General features: G+C 33.3%; 1 protein-coding gene across 12 annotated transcripts in view; it reads right to left on the reverse strand.

Annotated features, from left to right (window-relative positions):
* Positions 1-23,077, reverse strand: part of LOC114331473 (transient receptor potential cation channel trpm) — a 1,429,758-nt gene that overhangs the window by 111,339 nt on the left and 1,295,342 nt on the right. For all 12 annotated transcript variants that reach the window (XM_050642920.1, XM_050642916.1, XM_050642919.1 and 9 more), the window contains 3 exons: positions 8,354-8,543; positions 4,818-5,029; positions 1,408-1,563 (listed from right to left, as the gene is read on the reverse strand). In XM_050642920.1, coding sequence (XP_050498877.1) covers positions 1,408-1,563; positions 4,818-5,029; positions 8,354-8,543 — 558 coding nt within the window. The remainder of the gene's footprint in view (positions 1-1,407; positions 1,564-4,817; positions 5,030-8,353; positions 8,544-23,077) is intronic.

A 23,077-nucleotide genomic window follows, 5' to 3' on the forward strand; every position in this document is an offset into this window, starting at 1 on the left:
ACACACACATTTTTTTTCACTTTTTTATATGATATATTTTTGCTAGGAATTTTTTCCGAAATCGTCCGAAATAGTATATTAAGTATGGAGAACGGTAAGGGTTTTATACCGATCGAAGACAATTGTTTGGAGGAGGAGCGGAGCGACGACTCCAATTATTGTCTGAGATCGGTTACCCTTAACGTTCGACATGCTTATAACGTTTTTTGCACGATTGATACCATTTAATTATAAATTATAAAATTAAACATTTTCGTCATATTGACTAGTTTCATTCATTTTATCAAGATATATACTTTGGTTGTTAGGTAGTAACTAGGGTGCATAACAACAATGGAGAATTGAGTTTTTATTTAGTTGTCAATAATTTTAAATACAATTTTGATTATTATGAATTAAAATATGAGCGAAAGTGAATTTGAAGAAATTGAACGGGCTTGGGAAGAAGCGTGTTCCGCAATTATTCCCGAAAAATCCAAAATCCGTTATCAAAATACCTACCAAAGTTTTAAAAAATGGTGCGAAGGCAAGAATTTAAGAATCGAAGAAAAGACTCTATTGGCATATTTCGTTCAAAGACATATTGCAGTTGAAAGCTCCTGGAAGCCTCTGGGCAGAATATTCAATGATTAATTAAATCCACCGTTTTTCTTTATTCTTTCAAAAAATAAATTAAAATTAAGAGATTTTTTAACTCGACGGTAAGTGAATTACTTACCGTCGAGTTGGAGTACTTACCGTCGAGTTAGATTACTTACCGTCGAGTTGGTAGTAAATGTCACCTACTGACGTAAAATCTGTCACGGTAAACAGTCAAAAATGATCAATCGTGCAAAAACGTAGTTTTTGTTGAAAAATGAACATTTTCATTCGCAAATAACTCGAAAAGTATTAACTTAATGAAAAAACTATCTATAAAATGAAAGTTGTTTACAATCATTCAGTTTATCCATTTCTGGACGTATTTTGAAAGTATGTTTTTTCACCTACCTACGAGAAGGGGTGATACCGACACCTAGGAAAAAGCACACATAGGCACAATATCACTTTTTATGTGTATGCGATATTTCATGTCCATCCAAGCTGTACTTTAACATTCGGTTTTGCAATATCTTGCCGTGAGTGAATGAACCATATTATCTAGTGAATGTTATCCTATTTGAATCTTAAAATAGTTAAAAAATATACAGTTAAACAATATTTATAGAAATAAACGTGCTAGATACGTGATAAATTCTCAAGTGCTAACTTGAAATGTTAACATTTTGCTTACTTTTGGATTATAAAATTCAATGTAAGTTTTACGAACCACCTTATGCTAGAAAAATAACTAAGTATATTAAATAGGCCTATCTAAATGTGTTAGTATTAACTTGCCAGAGTTTTACTAGGCTTTCCACAACTTACATCTCCATCTTGATTTTTTTCCGAATCAGATTTGTCGTCATCATCATTTTCAAGCTCCATATGTTCTTCTGTAGTTTGAGGCATAAGTTGTAATTCTTCTTTTGATTTAAATTCTAATTTGAATATGTAAGGCATACACAGTAAGCCCAAAATAACCTAAAAATTAATAAAAATTGTAATTAAAATAGGTATAACAAATATATTTTGAAGATCAATAACTTCAAAGATACTAAAAACGAATAAGAGATGATGTATTTTAAATGAATATTGAAAAGTTATGCATATGTTATGCTAAATGATTTTAATTATTTAGTTTATTCACACAAAATCGGACTACTAAACAAATTTTTTATTAAACTAGAATCGATGATACGAAGATTTAACCTAAAACACTTAAATAAAATGTGGTTCCTTACTGAGTTACAGGGTGTTCTATCTAAAATTTTAAAAACTATTTTTGCTCAGCATTTTAAAATTATTTGACGTATCCATTTCATACTTGGCAGGAAGTATAGGTACTGTACAAACTACTAAATTATGTTAAATAAACGTTTCTGGCTATTACCAGAGGCGTACGACGGGGGAAAGTGAATGGTTGATCCTTTCCAAATTCTACGCCACTGGTGGAATTGCTATTTTAGTTCAATTTTTGGATTCTCCAATACTTTCTATGAAAATAATATACTCTTCATTCCTAACGATAGTCATTAGTTTTCGAGATCTTTGAAGTTAAAAATGAAACAACACGGTTATTTTGATTAATGTATTGTGTCGCTTCATTTCTAATTTCAAATATCTCGAAAACTAATCATTTTATCGTTACGAATGGAGAGTATATTATTTACATAAAAAGTATTGAAAAACCAAAAAATTGCACTAAAATAGCAATTTCGTCAGTGGCGTAGAATTTGGGAAGGTTCAACCAGCAGACTATCCCCTGTCGTACGCCTCTGGTAGTAGCTAGAAACGTTTATTTATCTTAATTTAGTAGGGTGTACAGTACCTACACTTTCTACCAAGTATGATAAGGATTCGCCAAATAGTTTTACAGTACTGGGTACAAATAGTTTTTAAATTTTAATCATATGAATCATATAAAATTAATCAAAATAACTGTGCCGTTTTATATTTAACTTCAAATATCTCGAAAACTAATGACTTTATCGTTTCCAATGAAGAGTATATTATTTACGTAGAAAGTATTGGAGAATCTAAAAATAGCACTAAAATAGTAATTCCTTCAGTGGCGTAGAATTTGAGAAAGGTCAACCATTCACTATCCCCTGGTACGCCTCTGATAGTAGCTAGAAACGTTTGCGTACCATAATTTAGTAGGGTGTATAGTAGTCGCACTGTCTGCCAAGTATGAAAAGGATACGTCGAATAGTATTAAAATGCTGAGCAAAAATAATTTTTAAATTTTTAGATAAAACACCCTGTAACTCAGTAAGGAACCACATTTTATTTAAGTGTTTTAGGTTAAATCTTCGTATTGTGTGCTAAGGTTTCTCCAGTTACTATATGGACAATTATTAATGACACACCCTGTATTTTGCATGTTTGTATATGTTCGTAATAAACTTAATGAAAATAATTTATTGCCAAATTATTCGTAAATTTAATAGGCCTTAATGCCGGTTTCACCAACAACAAATAAATCTATGAATAGTTATTCGTCGAATAAAATTTATTAGGTATGGTGCTTTTCACAGGCATTTTTCAGTGCGTCACCAGTGAGAGAAAAAAAGGTAAGTCCGTGATAATACCAAAGATCTTATACACATAGATTTGGCCAACTCCGAAAAATAACGTAACGCGGAGCAGTTCGGGTCGGTGGTCTATCTATCTCTCTCTACTGGCGCTTAGCTTTCTCTCTCTAGCATATGATGGCTGCCGCCTCTGTGTAACTCTCGTTCCATTACTCCCACCTCTTGGTAGATACGCTCACACTCACACGACAGACAAAGATCGCTAGACCACCGTACTTGATATCGACGTTACACCCCGATGCATTGTTTAGCATATCCCTAGCCAGATCTATTCTTGACATATCTCTGGATAATACACATTTATAACATGACATTTTAGTTAAATCTGACAGTGACAGTTGTCAGAATCGTAATCAGCCAAATATGAAAAGGGTATTGCAGTATAACCCTTTTATTTGCAATTTGGTATAAAAACAAATCAACTGTGTTTATTGCATTTATAAAATGATTTGTATAGTCTTATAAATTCTACAGATTATAGTTGTATTTCGTAAATCACTTTTTGTTCGATTATAGCGCCATCTATCAACAGCTAGAATAAATGTTAGAAATGACTGTAATCACGGAAGTACGTTTTTTTCTGGCACTTCCAACTTAATGCGTTAGAAAGAAATCGAAGAACTGTGACGCACTGAAAAGTGCCTATGAGAAAGAGATTAATCGATTATATTTTTATTGTGTTTCAATAAAATTTTGATGAAGATAAACTGACGAATATTCTTTGTTATAGATATTTAAAACGAGATTAACTTGTCAATTTATTCGAAGAGTAAATAGCAAATCAATAATTAAAAAAAATATTATTCAAAAAGTGTCCCACACCTCCCACTTCTCCCTTACTAGGTACTTATTTGATAAGTAAATAAATAAAATGTTATTTGTCGTTAGTGAAACGTAGCTGTTCTTACATATGCCGCAGAGACACTTACTCTAACAAGGACATCTGCACGAAAACTACAAGTGACACAACGTAGAATGGAAAGATCATTGTTGGGCATAATGTTGAGAGATAGGGTAAGAAACGAAGAAATTAGTAGAAGTGGTGTAGAAGATATTATAAAACACATAGCCAAAATTAAATGGAAGTGGGCAAGACACGTCGTTAGAATGAAAGATGATAGGTGAACTAAAAAAAATCATGTAGTGGAGACCGAGAGCGGATAGACGAAACCCGGGAAGACCATCCACAAGATGGACTGACGACATAAAGAGGATTTGTACCAACTGGATTGCAGCAGCGCAAGATAGATCTGAATGGAAGTTTTTCGAGGAGGCATACGTTCAGCAGTGGACGACTATAGGCTGATGATGAGTGAAACGTAGATGTGTCAGTTTATTGGTCGAATAACTTTATTCATCGAATAAACTACTATTTGTCGTTGGTGAAACCGGCCACTAGGGTGTTAGTTTTAAAAAGAACGCCCTAAGGAAATGTACATATCATATTTAACTGACTTTGACATTATGTCATTATTTGTCAAATAATATACCAGTCGGACATTCATGAAATTATATGTCTGTTCATTACTGAATTGTTCAAATTTGTGGGAATTTAAGATTAGATTTGATTCGATTCCACTCGATTCGATTCGATTTTATTTAATTTTAATTTAAGCAAATACACAATATTTGTAATTTTACCTTAATATTTGTGTTTTTTCTTGTGCGTAATCCGCCCATCCACAAGTCTGCAAGGATTATTTGAGAACAAGGATGTGCCAAAAGAGCTCGGTGATTGGCAGTAACGGCTAGGCTGAGGCAGGTATGACCTGACCAGTTTTGTAGCTCACAGGTAAGGAGTTGTTGTGTTTGATCATCGTCTTGTCTGTAGCAATAATCTAATACTTCTAGGGCTAAACAAAAAATGTATTTTAGGTTTTATTTGACTAAGCTAAAAAAAGAGTAAAACGACAACAATGGAAAGATCAAAACAAGTCACAAAGTACTGAGGTGACATCACAATAAAAGCTAAAAACAACGAAACCAGCACTCCCATATGAAACTTATATGATTACTAATATGTAATTTGTAAAGAGATATAATTTTCGTACAAGTTAAGAAGTAGGTTTTCATGACTTTCACTTTTAAATACTTTTACAACTACAGTATCTCTTGTGTTCTACTATGCTCTGTTTTTAAACCAGGAGGAGTAATTCAAATTGACCGCGCCGTAATGCTTGCTTGTAATGGGTCCAACCTCAGGCAAGTTTACTCCACTGTAATGAAATTTTGACATTATTGGCATTTCATAGGTTAATTAAGTTATATCGGCGATTTTTTGTGTTTTGTGCGTTATTACTTTAATATTTAGATTGTTAGTGTGCTTGTATATAAAAAGCAGTTGTTTTTAGAACTCTTTAGTGATGTATTAATATAATATAATATTTATGGATTGCCGTTGAGGGCCGACATGATCAACCAAAAAAGAAGATGTATTTGGTGATTTTTCTAGTGACTTTCTTGGGTGTGAAGCTGTCTTTTTAGTTTACTCCTGCTGGTTTAAAAACAAAGCATAGCTATAATTGATTATGGTTGTAAAAATAAAAGAAAGTTAAGGTCGTAAAAATACTATATCTTGATTTACATTATCCCATTATTAGTCCATGTGGTGAGACCGCTCCCGTCTGAAAAAAATTCTGATTCGATTTCTTTGTGGATTCCTATTAAAAAATGTCCCCTTTAAACAAATCTGAAGGGTGCCGGGCGGAATTTTTGGGCAGAAATTGTTTAAACAATTTTTTTAAACAAATACAAAAGATCACGTGTTTTTGCTCCGGAATATATATTTTTAAGTTTTGTGAGTCATTCTAAACAAGAAAGGTATCTTGTAAATTTTCTTAAAAATTGATAGTTTTCGAGTTATAAGCGATTTAAAATCTGAAAAATGCGAAAATATGCATTTTCAATGTCTAAAAACTCATATTTATATTAGTATTTTTGATATTTCCAGATACTTAAAGTGAAGATTAAACATTCAGCTTCAAGATTGTGAAGAGTGATCGCGTCTAACCTTAATTTGTACCGTTGTTTTTTAGTTGTTAAATATGCGTGTTGATCCGATTTTTCTGCCAGTGCGGCGAGCTCTATTTCAAAAATCTCCTATTATCCTCCGAAAAATATTTTTTCTAGATTCTTTGGGATATTCTAAATAAAATAAGTTTCTTGACATTTTTCTCAAAAGTTAATAGATTTAAAGTTATAAGCGATTTAAAATCTAAAAATGCGTTTTTTTGGCATTTTCCGGATTTTAAATCGCTTATAACTTTAAAACTATTAACTTTTGAGAAAAATGTCAAGAAACCTATTTTATTTAGAATATCCCAAAGAAACTAGAAAAAATATTTTTCGAAGGAAAATATGAGATTTTTCAAAGAGCTCGCCGCATCGGCAAAAAATCGGATAAACACGCATATTTAACAATTAAAAAACAACGGTATAAATTAAGGATAGACTTGATCACTCTTCAGAATCTTGAAGGTGAATGTTTAATATTCAATTTAAGTATCTGGCAACCTCAAAAATACTAATTTAAATATGAGTTTTTAAGCCTCGAAAATGCGCATTTTCGCATTTTTCCGATTTTAAATCGCCTATAACTCGAAAACTATCAATTGTTTGCTCCTGTGTTGCTATGGGTAATACCCAGGCATATCTGCAACATCTTTAAACTTTTTTATTAACATGTAACATAACATAACTGTTTACATTTAAAGGGTTTTTACCCAAAACATGTTGGTGGCGCAGGCATGCTATTTTTTGGCTTTTTGGAAACACTGATGATGGATTTCTTAATCCGAAAACGTTTTGTTTTAATGTACCCTTATTTAGGGTATTCTAAATATACCTTTTACAACAAATCTATCTTTATGGTATACAGCTACAGCCAGCTACAATAAGCTTATTTTCCTCGTAGATTAAATAAAAAATGGAAGAAGAAAATACCAAAAGAGGATAATATCTGAGTATCTTTATATGGGTGGGAGGTAAAGGAAGGTGATTCACAACTTAGGGGCACACAGATCTAAAATACTGATAGCTATAAATTTCTAGGTACTTATAATCATTACAAACGATGGTCAGAATACAAAAGAAATAGCAACTAAAATTTGATAAGATAATTTAACAAAACATCCACTGATTAGTATAAGTACTCTGGAATAACCACATCAATCGGAACACAAAAATTTGTGCAACAAATTCGTGTGGGCATATTTATAGCAAGAATTGCTACATATGGTTTAGAGCTTTGAATAATAAATAAAAAACGCATAAAAAATAGAGCCAGGATTAAATATAACAAATATATGTAGTCGATTTACTGAGCTTGGAAAATTTTTGACAGAATCATGGGAAACACCCAAAAAAATATGAACATGAGGATATACAATTGGAGATAACCAATCGTACAGTTTGCATTTTGCGGATGACCAAGTAATACTTGCATAATATCAAGTTAATATCCACTATATGCTACGAAAAATAGATGAAGAATATACCAAATCGGGTTTATCAATTAATTTATCCAAAACAGAGTATGTATGGGCGGTAGGTAAAGGAAGGTGGTATAGAACTAGAGGCACACAAATCTAAAATGATGATAGCTATAAACATCTTTGTATAAACATTATTTTCGATAGTTAAAAACAAAAGAAATAGCAACCCAAATATAACAAGGTAATATATCAAAACGTCCACTGAATAGTATATTCAGGAATCACCACATCAATCGGAACACAAAAATTAGGACAAAAGTGTCATAAAAAGTCTTTCTCATAATGGTTCAGAGCTTTGAATAAATAAAAAAGACGCATTAAAAATAAAAGCAATGAAAATGAAATGTTGATATAAATTTTGCCAACTCACTAGAAAATATTCATAGATTAAGGAATATTAAAATAAGGCAGCGGTCACAGCTATTGACACACTGAAAACTATAAAATGAAAATGGCTGACGTGCTATGACTATATGGAAGGATGAATGATCAACGGGGGCTAATGTTATAGAGAATTCCACCAACTGTAGGAAAAGGAGTAGATCAAGAAGATCGTGGAGGCAAGAAGTAAACGGTATAATGGAAAATAGAAATCTACAATCGCCGGAAGCTAGGATGCGAGAACCGGCGACACACAGGATGTGCACCCTTATATAATATTTATTATAATAATAGTTATATTACCAATATTTTCGAATTCTTTTCCGTAAGCCCGCAATTCTTCATATATTTCAGTTTCCATGTCATCCTCGGCTGCTTCGTGTGCCATCGCCTTGTACAATTTACAACCTACTAGAGCTTTCGCTAAAGCTTCCTCGCCATGTTGCCACATCAACAGCGCCATTTTGTGCCTCTTCATTAACACTGCCCATATCTATAAATAAAATTATATTTATGTTCATAAATCTTTAAAATACATTTTGGATAAAATTAATAAAATAAAACAATCTACAGTTATTACAAACTGAGACAATTGACTTATTGACTAGTTTTTTTCCTATGCCTTATCGGCAGACTTGTTGACAGTGATTCTGGTCCATACAATATTGCTGATGGCATCTGGAAATAATTCGGCACCTTCAAGAAATGGAAGAAAGATATAAAATTGACTAAGATAATTTTAAAATGGAGACCTAGACATCGATGTTTATCATAATCGAGGACGTCTTCCAACAACATAGTAGCACAACTGGATTCAAGGCGCTCAAGATCGGATGCAACGGAATTATTTAAGGGAGGTCTATGTCCGACAGAGGACTCAAAACTGCTAAGAGGGAGACCACAGATGAGGCGGGTGGGCGGTCTGAAAGACCATCGCGCCGTTAGAAAAAATCTAACATTTTATCCTTTTCTTTAATTAACTTTACAATTGATAGAAATAAAATTTTTTAAAATAACAAGTAAATAAATCCGAAGAGACATCCTTTCAAGATCTGATTTCCAAATCTGGAAAAAAGACCATTTGACAACCTCCTGGAAAGACAGTGTTATCATTCCCGTACACACAAAGGGTGATAAAGTGGATTGCACAAACTAATATACAGGTATATCACTTATCAATACAGCATACAAAGTATTTCCCCTAATATTATTAAAACAATCTTATTTATTTTATTGTAATTGTTCAACATCCGCTAATAACCTTCCATGGTTGCTGCGGCTTTATGTAAATAAAAAAAAAGAATGTGTGTGTACTTTGTACGCACGTAAGAAGTTATACTTCTATTATATAATTTCAAAGAAATAAATATACTTAACAGGTTATTTGTATTTTATTTAAATATTAAACTAACTTTCTTACCTACCACTTTTAAAATTTTTTTATTAAAACGATACCAAAAATAAAAAAAAGAATATGAATCGTCCGGGATTTGAACCCGGGACCTCTCGATCTCCGGTCACACGCTCTCCCACTGAACTATATTCCCTTCGCTTTGACAGGTTACAAAATTTCTCATACATACTGACAAATTTAATAGACCAAGTGAAGTATACAAAAATACTTTAAATATACTTACTATTATTATAAAATATCTTATTCCCGAGGAAGACAAATCCAAAGACACAAAAATTATAATAAATAATACATTTACTAAAAACACTAATATATCCTTTTAATGACTTATTTGCGCTGACAGCACTGATACATACATATCTTGAAAGATTAGCAACGAACTACATACTGTCTGTGTGCGCATGCGCCCGGTATTATAAAATTTCATTCTCGATCGTAAAGAAGTATAACTTCAAAAAATCTTATTTATTTTTTATTTTGTTTATTTATTTAGCTTATGGACTTTTACAGTACGATATGTACACTTATATGTATATATGCAAATACTAAAATCGGATGAATGATCTCAAAATATATCGCTATACAATATTTTGTTAAATTTGTTTTATGTAAAAGTTTACGATCTTAATCACGTTAATCCTTTCACTGTGTAGGTCCGAATATTTCATTCTAGGGCAGAGGTTCCCAACCAGTGTGCAGCGGCACACTGGTGTGCTCTGAAGTTCCTGTAGGTGTGCCGCGAAAATCAAGCCACGTGGGACATGTTTGAGTGAACAAACAATTGCAATGTAGAACCAAATCTGTCAAACTTTTTTTTGAAAAGTCTTAGTAAGCTGAATGATAATATAAAAAAGTATTTTCCCTCCCTCGATACGTCATCAATGGACTGGGTGCGAAATCCATACATCGAGTCGGCTTATGACATGGCCTTGTTCACTACTGATGAAGAGGGTGAACTGATAGTTATAAAAAACGACCGTGGACTTAAATTTAAGTACAGTAAACTAGTTGAAGAAACAGAGGCTCAGTCAAAACTGAAGAAAATCAAAGTTAATGTAGATGTATCATTTTGGATTACCCTCATCAATGAATATCCACTGGTCACAAAAAAAGCTATGGATGCAATAATACCCTTTTCAACTTCTGATATCTGTGAATGTGCTTTCTCGTCGATGAACGCCATTAAGAACAAAAATCGTTCACAGCTAAAATCTTTAGAGGACGACTTGAGAGTGTGCTTGTCTACAATATGTCCTAGAAAGGATTTAATAATGAAGGGTCACCAAGCACAAATATCGCATTAGATATGGTACCACTATTTTTAATTAGACGAAGATTCTGTTTTATACTCCATTATTTTTATTATCAACTCATCTCTTTTAACACAAAATATATGTTTGTAAGTGCATTAAAATTTTTCCTAACTAGGTTCCATAATGAGCACAACATTAACTCAATGAATTATGTTTTAAATTATATTTTTGAAGAAAGTAACATAGTAAAAAAATCACATACATACCAATGATACATTATGATTATACTCATTATAGAGATTATTTAACCAAGTGTGCCGTGGCTAAACGAGATTTTAAGTTAGTGTGCCTCAAGCTAAAAAAGGTTGGGAACCGCTGCTCTATTACACAATACTTTTGTATTGTGTAATCGAATCTTTGAACTGGGGTTGAGGAAACATCAAAATGACGTAAAGAGTATTATTTCATGAATATATTTTGTTTTCTTACAGAAAGAAATAATTTTTGAAATAGAGATAGCCTACGAAATTTATAGTTACAATTTTCGAGGATGAGCCTTAAGCTGGTGAGATTTGGAATAAAACTATTCAAACCTATCTCTGAGAGATTCACACAGAGGTTTTTAGGTAGATATTACTTGGTTCGTATATTTATGAACAGGACCGAAAAGAAGTGAGGTAATGTTAAAATTTATCCTTTTATTGAATAGTGCGAGCAATAAAGCTATTATAGTTTTTACCTGCAATCCCAACAAATATATTTTTTTTGGGCATAAAAAGTATCTGATCACCCATATCACGCAACACCCACATTTTAAATGTACGGCATATAACTACGTTAATTTAACGGAATCAACTTACATTGAAAAATATTTTAAATTTAACGTATAAAATGTTTAAATAAATATAAAAACTTTAAAAGGGTAAACCCTGTAGTTGGCTGTATACCTTCGTTAAAACAACGTGGAATGAAGTAAACACTTCTGTTGTATGTAGGTATATGAATGATCATATACCTACATATACATTCATATACCTAAATACAACAGAAGTGTTTACTTCATTCCACGTTGAAATATAAAAACAATTAATTGTAACCTATCCAATAAGAATTCACATGCCGTCAATAGTTTCGAACGTATGTTTCAGAAACATACGTTTATTTGTAATAATTATATTCAAAAGACAATAGTGGTAACTAATTCGAATGCATAAGCCTACAGAGAATGATACACAATATAATAATTGTTAATTGTCATAGAATGGGTACAGTAATTAATTGAATGTTTCCAGTCGGTTTATTGATAACCATTATTAACACGTTTTGCCATTCTCTGTCTAATGAAAGGTCTTATGCTCCATTTGATATAGCTCTGTCGATAATTTATTGAAAGTATACGAGAATGCTTATTATATGCATGGCCTGGCAGATGTACAATTGATATTCAGATTAAACCGATTCAATACTTTATGAATGAAATTCTAATTAATAATAGGTAAAAGTAATTGATCTACGTTTAAAATTGTGAAAATATATTGATTTGAATGATCTTTTTTGTCTTTTCATGTAACTTTGTTTTTGTAAAAAATTGACAATAATTTTTGAATTCCTCGGTCTAATTTGTGACAAAAAATATTTCTTCTTTTTTTTCATATGTGGCGCCATTTTTAGCAAAGAATAAAACATCTTAAGGTGTATTTTTATTTCTTTAATGTCTGGTTGCACTTAATCTAGTTGCACAAATCTTAAGCTCCAGCTTAGCCCAGCTCAGCTTAATGATAGGGCTCGTCTCTCTTAGCACCTCTTAACTGATAAGTTTAAGATACAATCCACATGGTAATCCATTGTGGTAAGCTGAAAATTTATGTAAGACTCAATGGTGCAACGCGTATGTATTATGTAAGACTAAGATTTGTTGGTGTAAGCAGGCATAAAACATGCTCAAGAACTGTCTAATACAATAATATAAAACCAAAACAATAACAGAAAGTACCACTAATATAATTTTAAAGAGGCGCAAAGATACAAAAATGATCTCCCTGAACGGTGATATAAGATCTAACTTTTAGCCTCATTGATTTTCGTATTCGTGCAAATATTCCTGGTGTATTTTTTATTTGCTTATGTAACAGTGGTTTCAGTTAAATTTACTCAAACTTAGAGAGGTAGCTTTGGTACGGCTGATCAAAAGTTCTGTGTACCAAGACTCAGAAATCAATATTGTTTCTGAGTTATAGAGGCACACCGTCCCACACCTTCAATATATGCTGTCTGAATCTCAATAAACACAAATATGGGATCTGAATTACTTTTTTTGACAGGGATACATTAAGAAACCAAAAAGCCAAAAATGGTGGAAAAGAGAACTAGAGGGCGATCACCAACCGGAGAAAATCAAACAGTGGAGAAAATCCTAGATAAAAACTTCACGAGTTCAGTACGAGCAAGCCAGAATAGGGAAATATGGAGAACCAATCTAAATACAGTTCATAATCTATACAAATTTGCTGTACAGAATACTGAGATATTCTTCTTTTCATAGGCATCTTTCAGTGCGTCACAGTTTTTCGATTTCTTTTTAACTCCTGTACGTCCGTGATTAAAATCATTTATAACATTTATTGTAGCTGTTGATAGATGGCGCTATAATCGAACAAAAAATTATTTATGTATTATCTATACGACTATAATCTGTACAATTTATAAAACTATACAAATCAAAGAACATACCTTTTTATAAATGAAATAAACACAATTGATTTGTTTTTATACCAAATTACGATTACGATTCTGCCAGTTTTTATTAAAATGTCATGCTATGATATGATGCTCTACATTATTAAAATCATATATTACATCATTAATAACACACTGAAGGTCTGAGAAGAACTTTAAATTATAGTCGTATAGATATCATCAACTAGCCTATATTTGTCCACTGCTGAACGTAGGCCTCCCGTAAAAATTTCCACCTATTTCTATCTTGAGCTTCTTGCATCCAATTTGTGGTGATGCGCTTGATATCATCCGTCCATCTAGTCGGTGGTCGTCCTCTGCTTCGATATGCCTCCTGCCTTGGTCGCCATTCCAGAATCTTTTTGGTCCATCTGTCATCCGTCAGTCTGACAACATGTCCTGCCCAAGCCCACTTAGCCATGGCTATTCTTTCAACTGCCTCCGTGACTCCTGTTCTTCTTCTAGGTATAGATATGTAATAGGTAAATAATCAGTAAATCGGTAAACCCAAATCTTTTTTTTCGATTATAGCGCCATCTATCAACAACTGGAATAACTGTTATATATGTGTATGTATCACGGACGTGCCTTTTTTTCTGTCACTTGCGTCACACTGAAAAATGCCTCTGAGAAGAACATTACCTACTAAGAATAGAAGAAGATAAAAATAATTTTTATCTTCTATAAAAAAATACTACTAATGCAAGATAGACAATATTGTTTTCAAGCTAAGGAAACAAAACATTAATAAATGAATATGAATAATTAGTTAATTGCTTAAATAAGTAAGTCTTAAAATAATTACACTTTTATAAAAAGAACTTTTTTATAAAAAGTACTTTTTTTATAATAAAACGTTTTTATTATTTATAGGAGCGAATATAAAATAATTTGACGATATAAAATGCTTAAAATTCCAAAAATTACACTATAATAAAAAAGTACTTTTTACAATAACACGGTTTTGTTATATATAGGACACAACATGTTTCGAAAGAATAAAATATGAATTTTTAGTAGGTGTATTAACTGTTAAAATTATAATTCCAAAAATTACACTAGTATAAAAAAGTACGTTTTATAATACCACGGTTGTTTAAAATGGTATATATAATATTTATATATAATAATTAACTCATAAAATACGAATTTTAAGTATATCAACTTTTATTTATTTATTAAAAAAAATTAAAGAAAGATACGTAACAACCGTGTTCAGACTAGGGAACTCTCGGTCTGCAGTGTAATGCCACTGACCCACCATCAATTTGTAGATATCGATTTATTAACGTACTTTAAAATATCATTGCATTAGTCACATTTTTAAAATAGTTTGAAATAAAAAAAAATCGATTTATTCATTCTGGGTGATTGATTGGTGGGGAAAAGCTCCGTAGATCCGTTATAGTAATAGAAAGATTTAGACCCGTAATTAATAATTTGCTCTGAAAAATGAAAATATCTCAAAAATTAATAAATTTAGACATAGGGAATGTTATATATAAATTAAAGTAAGCTAATAGTACTTTTTGATAGTGATATAAAATACAGGGTGTTTCATTTAAAATTACTGAGAAAATAATGTACTTCCGTTTTGACTCACCCTGTATTCAATATAAAGAAAATCAGGAATATCAATCATTTATGAACATTTTGACAATAAGTAAAAAAATATGGCACCAATAAACCATTGCCGTTGTGCTTATTTTTATTTATACAGGGAGTTGAACTTGTTACGATTTTCATATAAAATTTGTTACAACTTTGAAAATACCCTGTATAACATACCAAACCTTTATATTTTTGTAATGGAGAAGTTAAGAAGATTTCGAATATAAAATAAAATATAGGGTGTTCCATTTAAAAAAACAAAAGTTTGATCTGCCGCTATGTTATCGAACCCCTGTAAAATTCTAACTAATTTTGTAATGTGAAGCTCAAAGTTGGCTACAATTTTTGTTATTAACTTTTATCGCTATCCATTACTATAACGGATCTACGGAGCTTTACCCTACTAATGAATCACTCTGTATAAGAGCAGTTAAATATTGCATTGTTAGCTAGTTCAAAGCTATTCTGAAATATCAGGTACCTAGGTAGCCTAGAACTATTTTTAAAATGGATTACAAAATGTGCGGAGTCCGTGACACCGACCAAGCACCAAGCCAAGTATATAAAAACTTTTTAAAACATAATACTTCTAATATGTATTTAATGCGTAGAATTTAAAATTTAAAGTTTAATCTGAAAAAATCTATTGCTATGAATAATAATTGAGAATGATAAACAAGAAGAACAGCATAGTCAAAATATTATATCCTAAAATTATTATTTTCCAGATATAGTATTGAAAAATAGACCGACGTGCATCCGCAATTTATTCAAAAGAGGTATCTCGAACCTTCGCAATGATTCATCGATTATCGTGCCTGTATGGAAATCCCAAGAAAGGTCGACTGTTATCTAATCTAGAATATATTTGTACGGCTACATAAAGCCTTTTAGTTTTCGGTCTCTATTTTCGAATGAAGTAAAATATTATAAAAATAAATAAAAAATGTAAATAAATCGAATGGTGAGTTTAATTACCGGTACAGTAATAAATAAGCTACTGAAAGATAGGTAATTATATGGTGGTCTGATAAGTAACTTCCTATAGAATGCAACAGGCTCTGACCGTAGTTACAGAATGTACTTCAAATGTAGGGCTTAACATCAGTCCTCTAAAGTCAAAAGTCATGACATTTACTAAAAGGAGGAATTCAGAGGAATTGGGTCCTCTAAGTCTAAATGGTCTACATTCAAATCTGGTGAGTGAAGTAAAGTACCTCGGGATAATATTAGACTCAAGACTTACTTGGAATCAGCAGATAGAAAGAACAGCGAAGAGAGCGGTAAATACGTTAATGGTAGCCAGACGTACTCATGGAAAAATGTGGGGTTTAAGACCAGACATGGTATATTGGACTTATAACATGGTGGTAAAACCCACAATTACATATGCATCAGTGGTATGGTGGCCAAAAGTGCAACAAAAAAGTGCCATCATCAAATTAAGCAAGGTGAAAAGACTTGCTTGTCTCGGGATCACCTGGGGGATTAAAGGGGCACACCTACGGCAGCTATGGAGGCACTACTGGATATCCCTCCTTTACATATAACAATAAGAGGTGAGGCGAGAATGGGATATTATAGACTGCGAGAAAACCTGAGCAACGTACCAGTTAAATCAGGACATAGTAGAATAACGAATGAAATTAATGATGCCGAATGGATGATGATTTCTGACCATATGCCATCAAGATACAAGCCTGAAGTACCTTTTCAAGTGAACATTTGCCCACGAGACAAATGGGACAGAGGAAACGCTCGGTCCAGACTGCAGGGTTACACCTGGTATACGGACGGGTCTAAAACTGCAGACGGTTCGGGCGCAGGAATATTCTGTAGTGGTGGAAATTTCAACATTTCTATTCCACTGGGAGAATGTACCTCCGTATTTCAGGCAGAGATTTTTGCAATGTGCAAGAGAAAACAACCTGAGGGCATTCGAACTGCAGCGGATTAACATATGCACAGATAGCCAAGCAGCCATTGGGGCTCTTATAAACCCTAAGGTAAACTCTAGGCTGGTGTGGGAATGTCGACAAGAACTTGACAGACTAGCACAACATAACAGTGTTATACTGGTATGGGTTCCAGGTCATCGGGGCATATACGGCAATAAAAGAGCTGATGCACTTGCCAAGAGAGCATCAGCTACAAAATACCTGGGTCCAGAGCCGGCCGTGGGAGTGCCAAAAAGCACCGTCCGCGAACGAAAAAAAGCCTGGATCCGAAGCCAACACAACTCACATTAGGAGAGTGTACCCCGTCAAACACATGGCAAGATGTATATCGGACGGACATGTGCTAGTAGGGCTGAGTTACTGCTGAAAACAAGCAGGAATCAGCTCAGAGTCATAACAGGTTTCCTCACTGGACATGCGCCAGTTAAGGGTCACTTGCATACAATGGGGCTGTTTCATGGGGACTTGAGCTGCAGACTCTGTAACAGAGAACCTGAAACAATCAACCATATTTTGTATGACTGTGAGGCATTGGATCGGAGGCGGCAAACACTTTTCGGAGACATCGAAGTGACTCCAAATATATATATGGCACCCACCCACTAGACCTGTACAAGCTGGTACAGGGTTCCAGAATTCTGGAATGGGTTTCATAAACGAATGGAAGATGTACAATAAGCCAAGTGGTTGCAGTACAACCGGTTCACAACAGACGGCTTCCAGGGGAAAAAAGAACCTCCTATACTGATTAGGGCACTACGATATAGAAAAAGAATGTGTGTACTTTGTACGCACGTAAGAAGTTATACTTCTATTATATGATTTCAACGAAATCGATATACTTTAAACAGTTTATTTATGTTTAATTTAACTATTAAACCAATTTTAATACTAACTACTTTCCAAAAATTTGTATTAAAACAATACCAAAAATTAAAAAATAAAAGAATAAAACACACACTAACACATTGAAAAATGCCACAAAGAAATTATTTCTGAACAATAATTGTTGCCAAAAATCTTAACTAAATACGTATTTTCTGAAAAAAATTATATAATAATATAGTTACAATCATAAAATGTATAAAAAAATAAAAAAAAATAGTAACTTGCATTGGGGACCGCTTCGAACCCGCTTCCCGTCGATCCCGCCAATCGAAAATCGAAGTGCTTTCCCATTGCGCCATCTTCGCGTTTCTGTCATGTGGGAATATACATCAACTGAACGTTTACACCATAAACTTATTTATTACTTATATGAATTTAATCAAATTAGTTTGATTTTTGTGGAATAACAATATATTAGGTGAATATTGGTAGACATTTTGATGGTAATCAAATTATGCAAATCAAAGCATTACATACTATTTTGGTAGATTCATTTTAAATTTTCCAAATAGGTAGGTACCTATGTAGTTTTTTATTAGGGTACATTTACAATTATTACGTACCTTTCCATTCCAAATTTTCCAAATAGGTAGGTACCTATGTAATTTTTTATTAGGATACATTTACAATTATTACGTACCTGTCGCTTTTAAAAACTATTTAAAAAGTCACTACAATTATAAACTTGCTTTTTTCTCTGCCATCACAATAATAAAAACTAATATACACTTCCCCATATTGAACAATCATTGACAGATGATTTTAACACCCAATCAGATCCCGTATAACGTTTGAGCGACTATAATACCATACTGTCGGTGTGCGCATGCGCCCGGGAAAATAAAAATTCACGCTCGTGCCTAAAGAAGTATAACTTCAAAAACTTAAGTTATACAAAGTCTAACCTTTTTTAGGCATACACGTCAACTTTTAGCGCGATGAAACCACTTTGTAACGGGATTTAATTCAGTATTCTAAAACTTCTAAAAATCCTCTCTTTAAAAAGATTGAGTTATATATTTTACGATATTGTTTTGATTACATAATTACCACACGCCCGCAAGGTTACTAAATCTGGGTCACGCATTGTTAAAGTAAATTCTAGCAATTCAGCGTAAAGTATAATTTGATAATGTATTTACAAACTGACATTGAAAAACATATAAACAAAAGAACGCATGTATAAAATGCATATTCAACTAACACCGGATAATTAATTATTATAAAATCAAATCAAGTTGGGCAGACGTCGTCATCAGCTGAATACGCTTTTTATTGTATTTAGTCACTAAATAAAGTATATATGGGTAACTAAGTGTATTCCTGACAACCAACCCCATGTAAGGGTAAACCAACCTCAACGACCACCATAAGGCGTTCCTGTCAGGATCGCCATCTAATATACGTTGCCACCCTGGGCGGTCGTACTTCAGGTTCTTTTCAATGTTAAGCTGCTAAGGGAGAATAAACTCGGTGTCCGTTGAGTAAAGATGTTTTATTCTCCCTTAGCTGCTTAACATTGAAAATAACCTGAAGTACGACCGCCCTTACCTCCCAGGGTGGCAACGTATATTAGAAATTGTATATTTCTAACAGCTGCATAAACTTGATGTGTTTGGAAAAATGACGATGATGAGAAGAAACACGATTTTCGATCTCTCATTAAACGTTATTATTTGAGACATAAAACCTCGAAGGAAACAAAAGAAAAACTGAATAACTGTTATAAGACTAATGCTCTTTGCTGCTAATGCTCTTGCACCGTAAAATGTAACAAATGTCCATGAAATGGTTTTAGCTCTAGCTGATCGTAAAGTGAAAGTGCGTGAGTTGGCAGATGCTACAAGAATTAGTAAAGAGAGCACTATAGTGGATCCCAAACCCTTTTTTCAGTTCGTCATTAATTTTGACGTCATATAGGATTTTAAGAATGCCGCAAATTATTAAATGATATTTTAGTTAATTCTGACAGTTTTCAGAATATTTACATTTATATAAACATCAATATTTATACAAATATTTGTCAGAATATTAATATTTAAAATATTTTAATGTAAAAATAAGTAAATATAAAATCAAATTTCACTATACAGTGTGCGAATATACCAATAACATAAAATATTTATATTTCCGTCGCTGAAAAATACTAACCTAGAAATTACAATTGTCATTTTACCATATGATCGATTATTTTTGTGTCACATTATCTTTACTCTGCTCATTGATTGGTTATCTATTTAAGATTATTTTAATCGACAACCAATTATGCATCTATAAGTATAAATCTGTTTTAATATGCATATACCCGTCAAGGAATACATAATTTTCTAAGTTCAATGTATAATAACCACAGAGGTAAGTTTTTTTCTGTCACTTCCAACTGTAATGCGTTACGAAACAATTTTATAATCTGTGACGCACTGAAAAAAAGGTTTGGGACGATCTATAGCCATCTTTTGAACGAAGTTTTGAATATGGAAAAATTATCCTACCGATGGATGCCGCGTTTGCAGACCATTGACGAAAAACAGGATCGTGTGACCACTTCCACTTCTCAGCAATTTCTGGACCTTATGAAGCACAATCCGTCGCATTGATGAAACTTGGACCTACTGATACACATCAGAGAACAGAATGAACGCAGACAGTGGACTGAAGCCAGCAAAAGTGGTTCGAAGCGGCCAAGAGTGGTATAATGGCTCGAAAAGTTACGGAAATGCCACTGTATTTTGGGAATTAAAAGGCATAATTTTAATTGACCATCTTTAAGGACAAAAATTCATGAATTGGACTTTTCACGAATTGCTTTCTCATCCGACTTATTCTCCTGATTTGGCCCCCTCCGATTATTATATGTTCCAAATCTGAAGAGACGGGGCTCGTAAATAAAAAAAATCAATCAGCTTGAACGAAGAGATAATTGAGGAAACAAATGCCTACTTGCAGAGTTTCCAGAATCGTATTGTTCGGACGACATAAAGAAATTGGAAAATAGCTGTAGTCGTTGTATTGTGCTAAAAAAGGCTCTATCAAATAAAATAACATTTTTTGGAAAACCTGATATTTATTTCTAAAGGACCACTATTATCAGACCACCTAGTACTTAAGCAGGCGCGGATCAAGAAATTCATTATAGGAGGGGCTAGACTTCCCGAAAATATTATTATTAATATTATTTTATTATCCAGATTTAGTCATACGGCTCAAGCTCTATCTAAGGCTCTGGGAACAGTGCAGTGCCAGCATAGCTTGTATTTGTCGTTTTCAAGCATTCTGTCAGGAGATAACAATTTACGTATTGATAACAAGGGAGATGGTCGGTTTGGAGAAGTCCCAGTTTATTGGCTAATTCCTGGTGATTAATCTTTCCTACTGAGTTATGACGTTCTTTATAATCAGTATCGACTAACGCCTGGAAGCCTGCGGTAAGATGGATAGTTTCTTTTTGCTTGACAGCCCTATCGGCATTTGTAATTTTGGACTTAAGGGTCTTTAACTATATATTTCAGGTAATTTTTTGTTGGACTAATCTGACCTTGAATGACCAATACTACCAGTAGTTGGAATAACCCTCTGTTTCGGCAAACATCCTTCCTGATGTCAACCAATAGTTCGAATCTATATTGCCGACATATTCTTGGCTGATCTCATTGAGATGTCGCCCGTGCAGAGCTTTACTCATCATCTCACTCTTGCTTAGAAAGGTGGTTTATGCTCATTGCTTGTTTCATCAGTTTAAGCCGCGCTGTTTCATCTACTGTGCAAATTGCGCGATTTAAAGCATATGTCAGCCTGCGTTCGACAATAGGTCCTTAAATTAGCAAGCTGTTTGTAAAGTTGCTCGCCTATGCTCATAAGTCCTCTTCCTCCTATATATCGCGATAATGTTATTCTCTCTACTGCATTGATTGGATGATATTTTTTTGCCTTTTTGAGAAGTGTTCTTCTTTTCTGCTGAAGACTTTCTTTATCCGTTTTTTGACCACTTTATAACTCAAAATGGGTAGCTAAGTGCGGAACAGGCGTTACTATTATTATTTCAGATTTAGCCATTCAGCTCTTACTTCCTCTAAGGGGAAAATTCACTCATCCCAGATACTTACGGTATCGAAAGGATTGAGCTCTGGTGGGACTCTTTCCGTGCTATCGAGCCCTAGGTGACTTGGTATGCTGGAGTATCTTTCAAAAATGTTCGTATATAATATATAATCTGGACGTTGAAAGTGGTATAGCTTTCAGCATGGTATATACAGATGTTTATGCAAACCCAACTATTTTATGTTTTCTAGAGGTTCTTCGGAATGTTTCCAGTAGTAGAGAGAATAATGGGTATTGTCTGGATACTTCCATCTCCGTACTTGGCGATTTTTCGTTATAATTGACATGCAGATTATTGTTGTTAGGAAATGTCACGTCAATTAGTGTTGTTTGCCTCATGAATTTATTAACTAATATGAGATCTGTTCTATTATGTGCCACTGTTTTGTCGGCAGTCTCAGTTTAACTTGCAGTTGTCATTCTCAAGCGCACTCTCAGGGACGTATTAATAATATGGTGGAGGGATGGTTTGGAGAAGTCATACTTTGATAGCTATCTCCTAATGAAGGATCTTTCATACTGAGTCATGTCGTTCCTTATATTCAGTTGCACCAAAGGCCTGACAGCCCCCGGTAAGATATTGGATGGAATACCGCTAATTTTGCAACACCCAAACCGAATTAAAACATTGATGGATTCGACCGTTACTTGATGGAAGTTCATTTTATCTAACAATAAAAAAAAAAAAAAAAAAATGAATGACCAACTCGAGACAAACAGCTCCCCACTCCTCAACCTCTTCAGTTGAAGATTAAAAAGGCAAACACATTGTAAACTATATTACTTGAGAAAGGCACTCCGCCGAAACAGCTGTAGTCACTTAGATATAATAAATTTTGTGGAAGTATAGAAAACAAACGAATTAAAACAGTAAATAAACTGTATTTGATGTTCCAATGTTGCCACATAGGCTCGGCTGTTGCGTGAATGCATTCTGACATATTATTCATTGTTTAAAATGTGGAAAACATATTGTTGCATAAATTAATAATTAAAATTAAGCATTCTGCGTAAAATAGTTATACAAAATGATAATGTGTAGCAGTTCCTTTGCTGAAGTCGGGAAATT

This window comes from Diabrotica virgifera, chromosome 2 (assembly GCF_917563875.1).
Source record: "Diabrotica virgifera virgifera chromosome 2, PGI_DIABVI_V3a".
In the NCBI taxonomy this organism is placed as follows: domain Eukaryota; kingdom Metazoa; phylum Arthropoda; class Insecta; order Coleoptera; family Chrysomelidae; genus Diabrotica; species Diabrotica virgifera.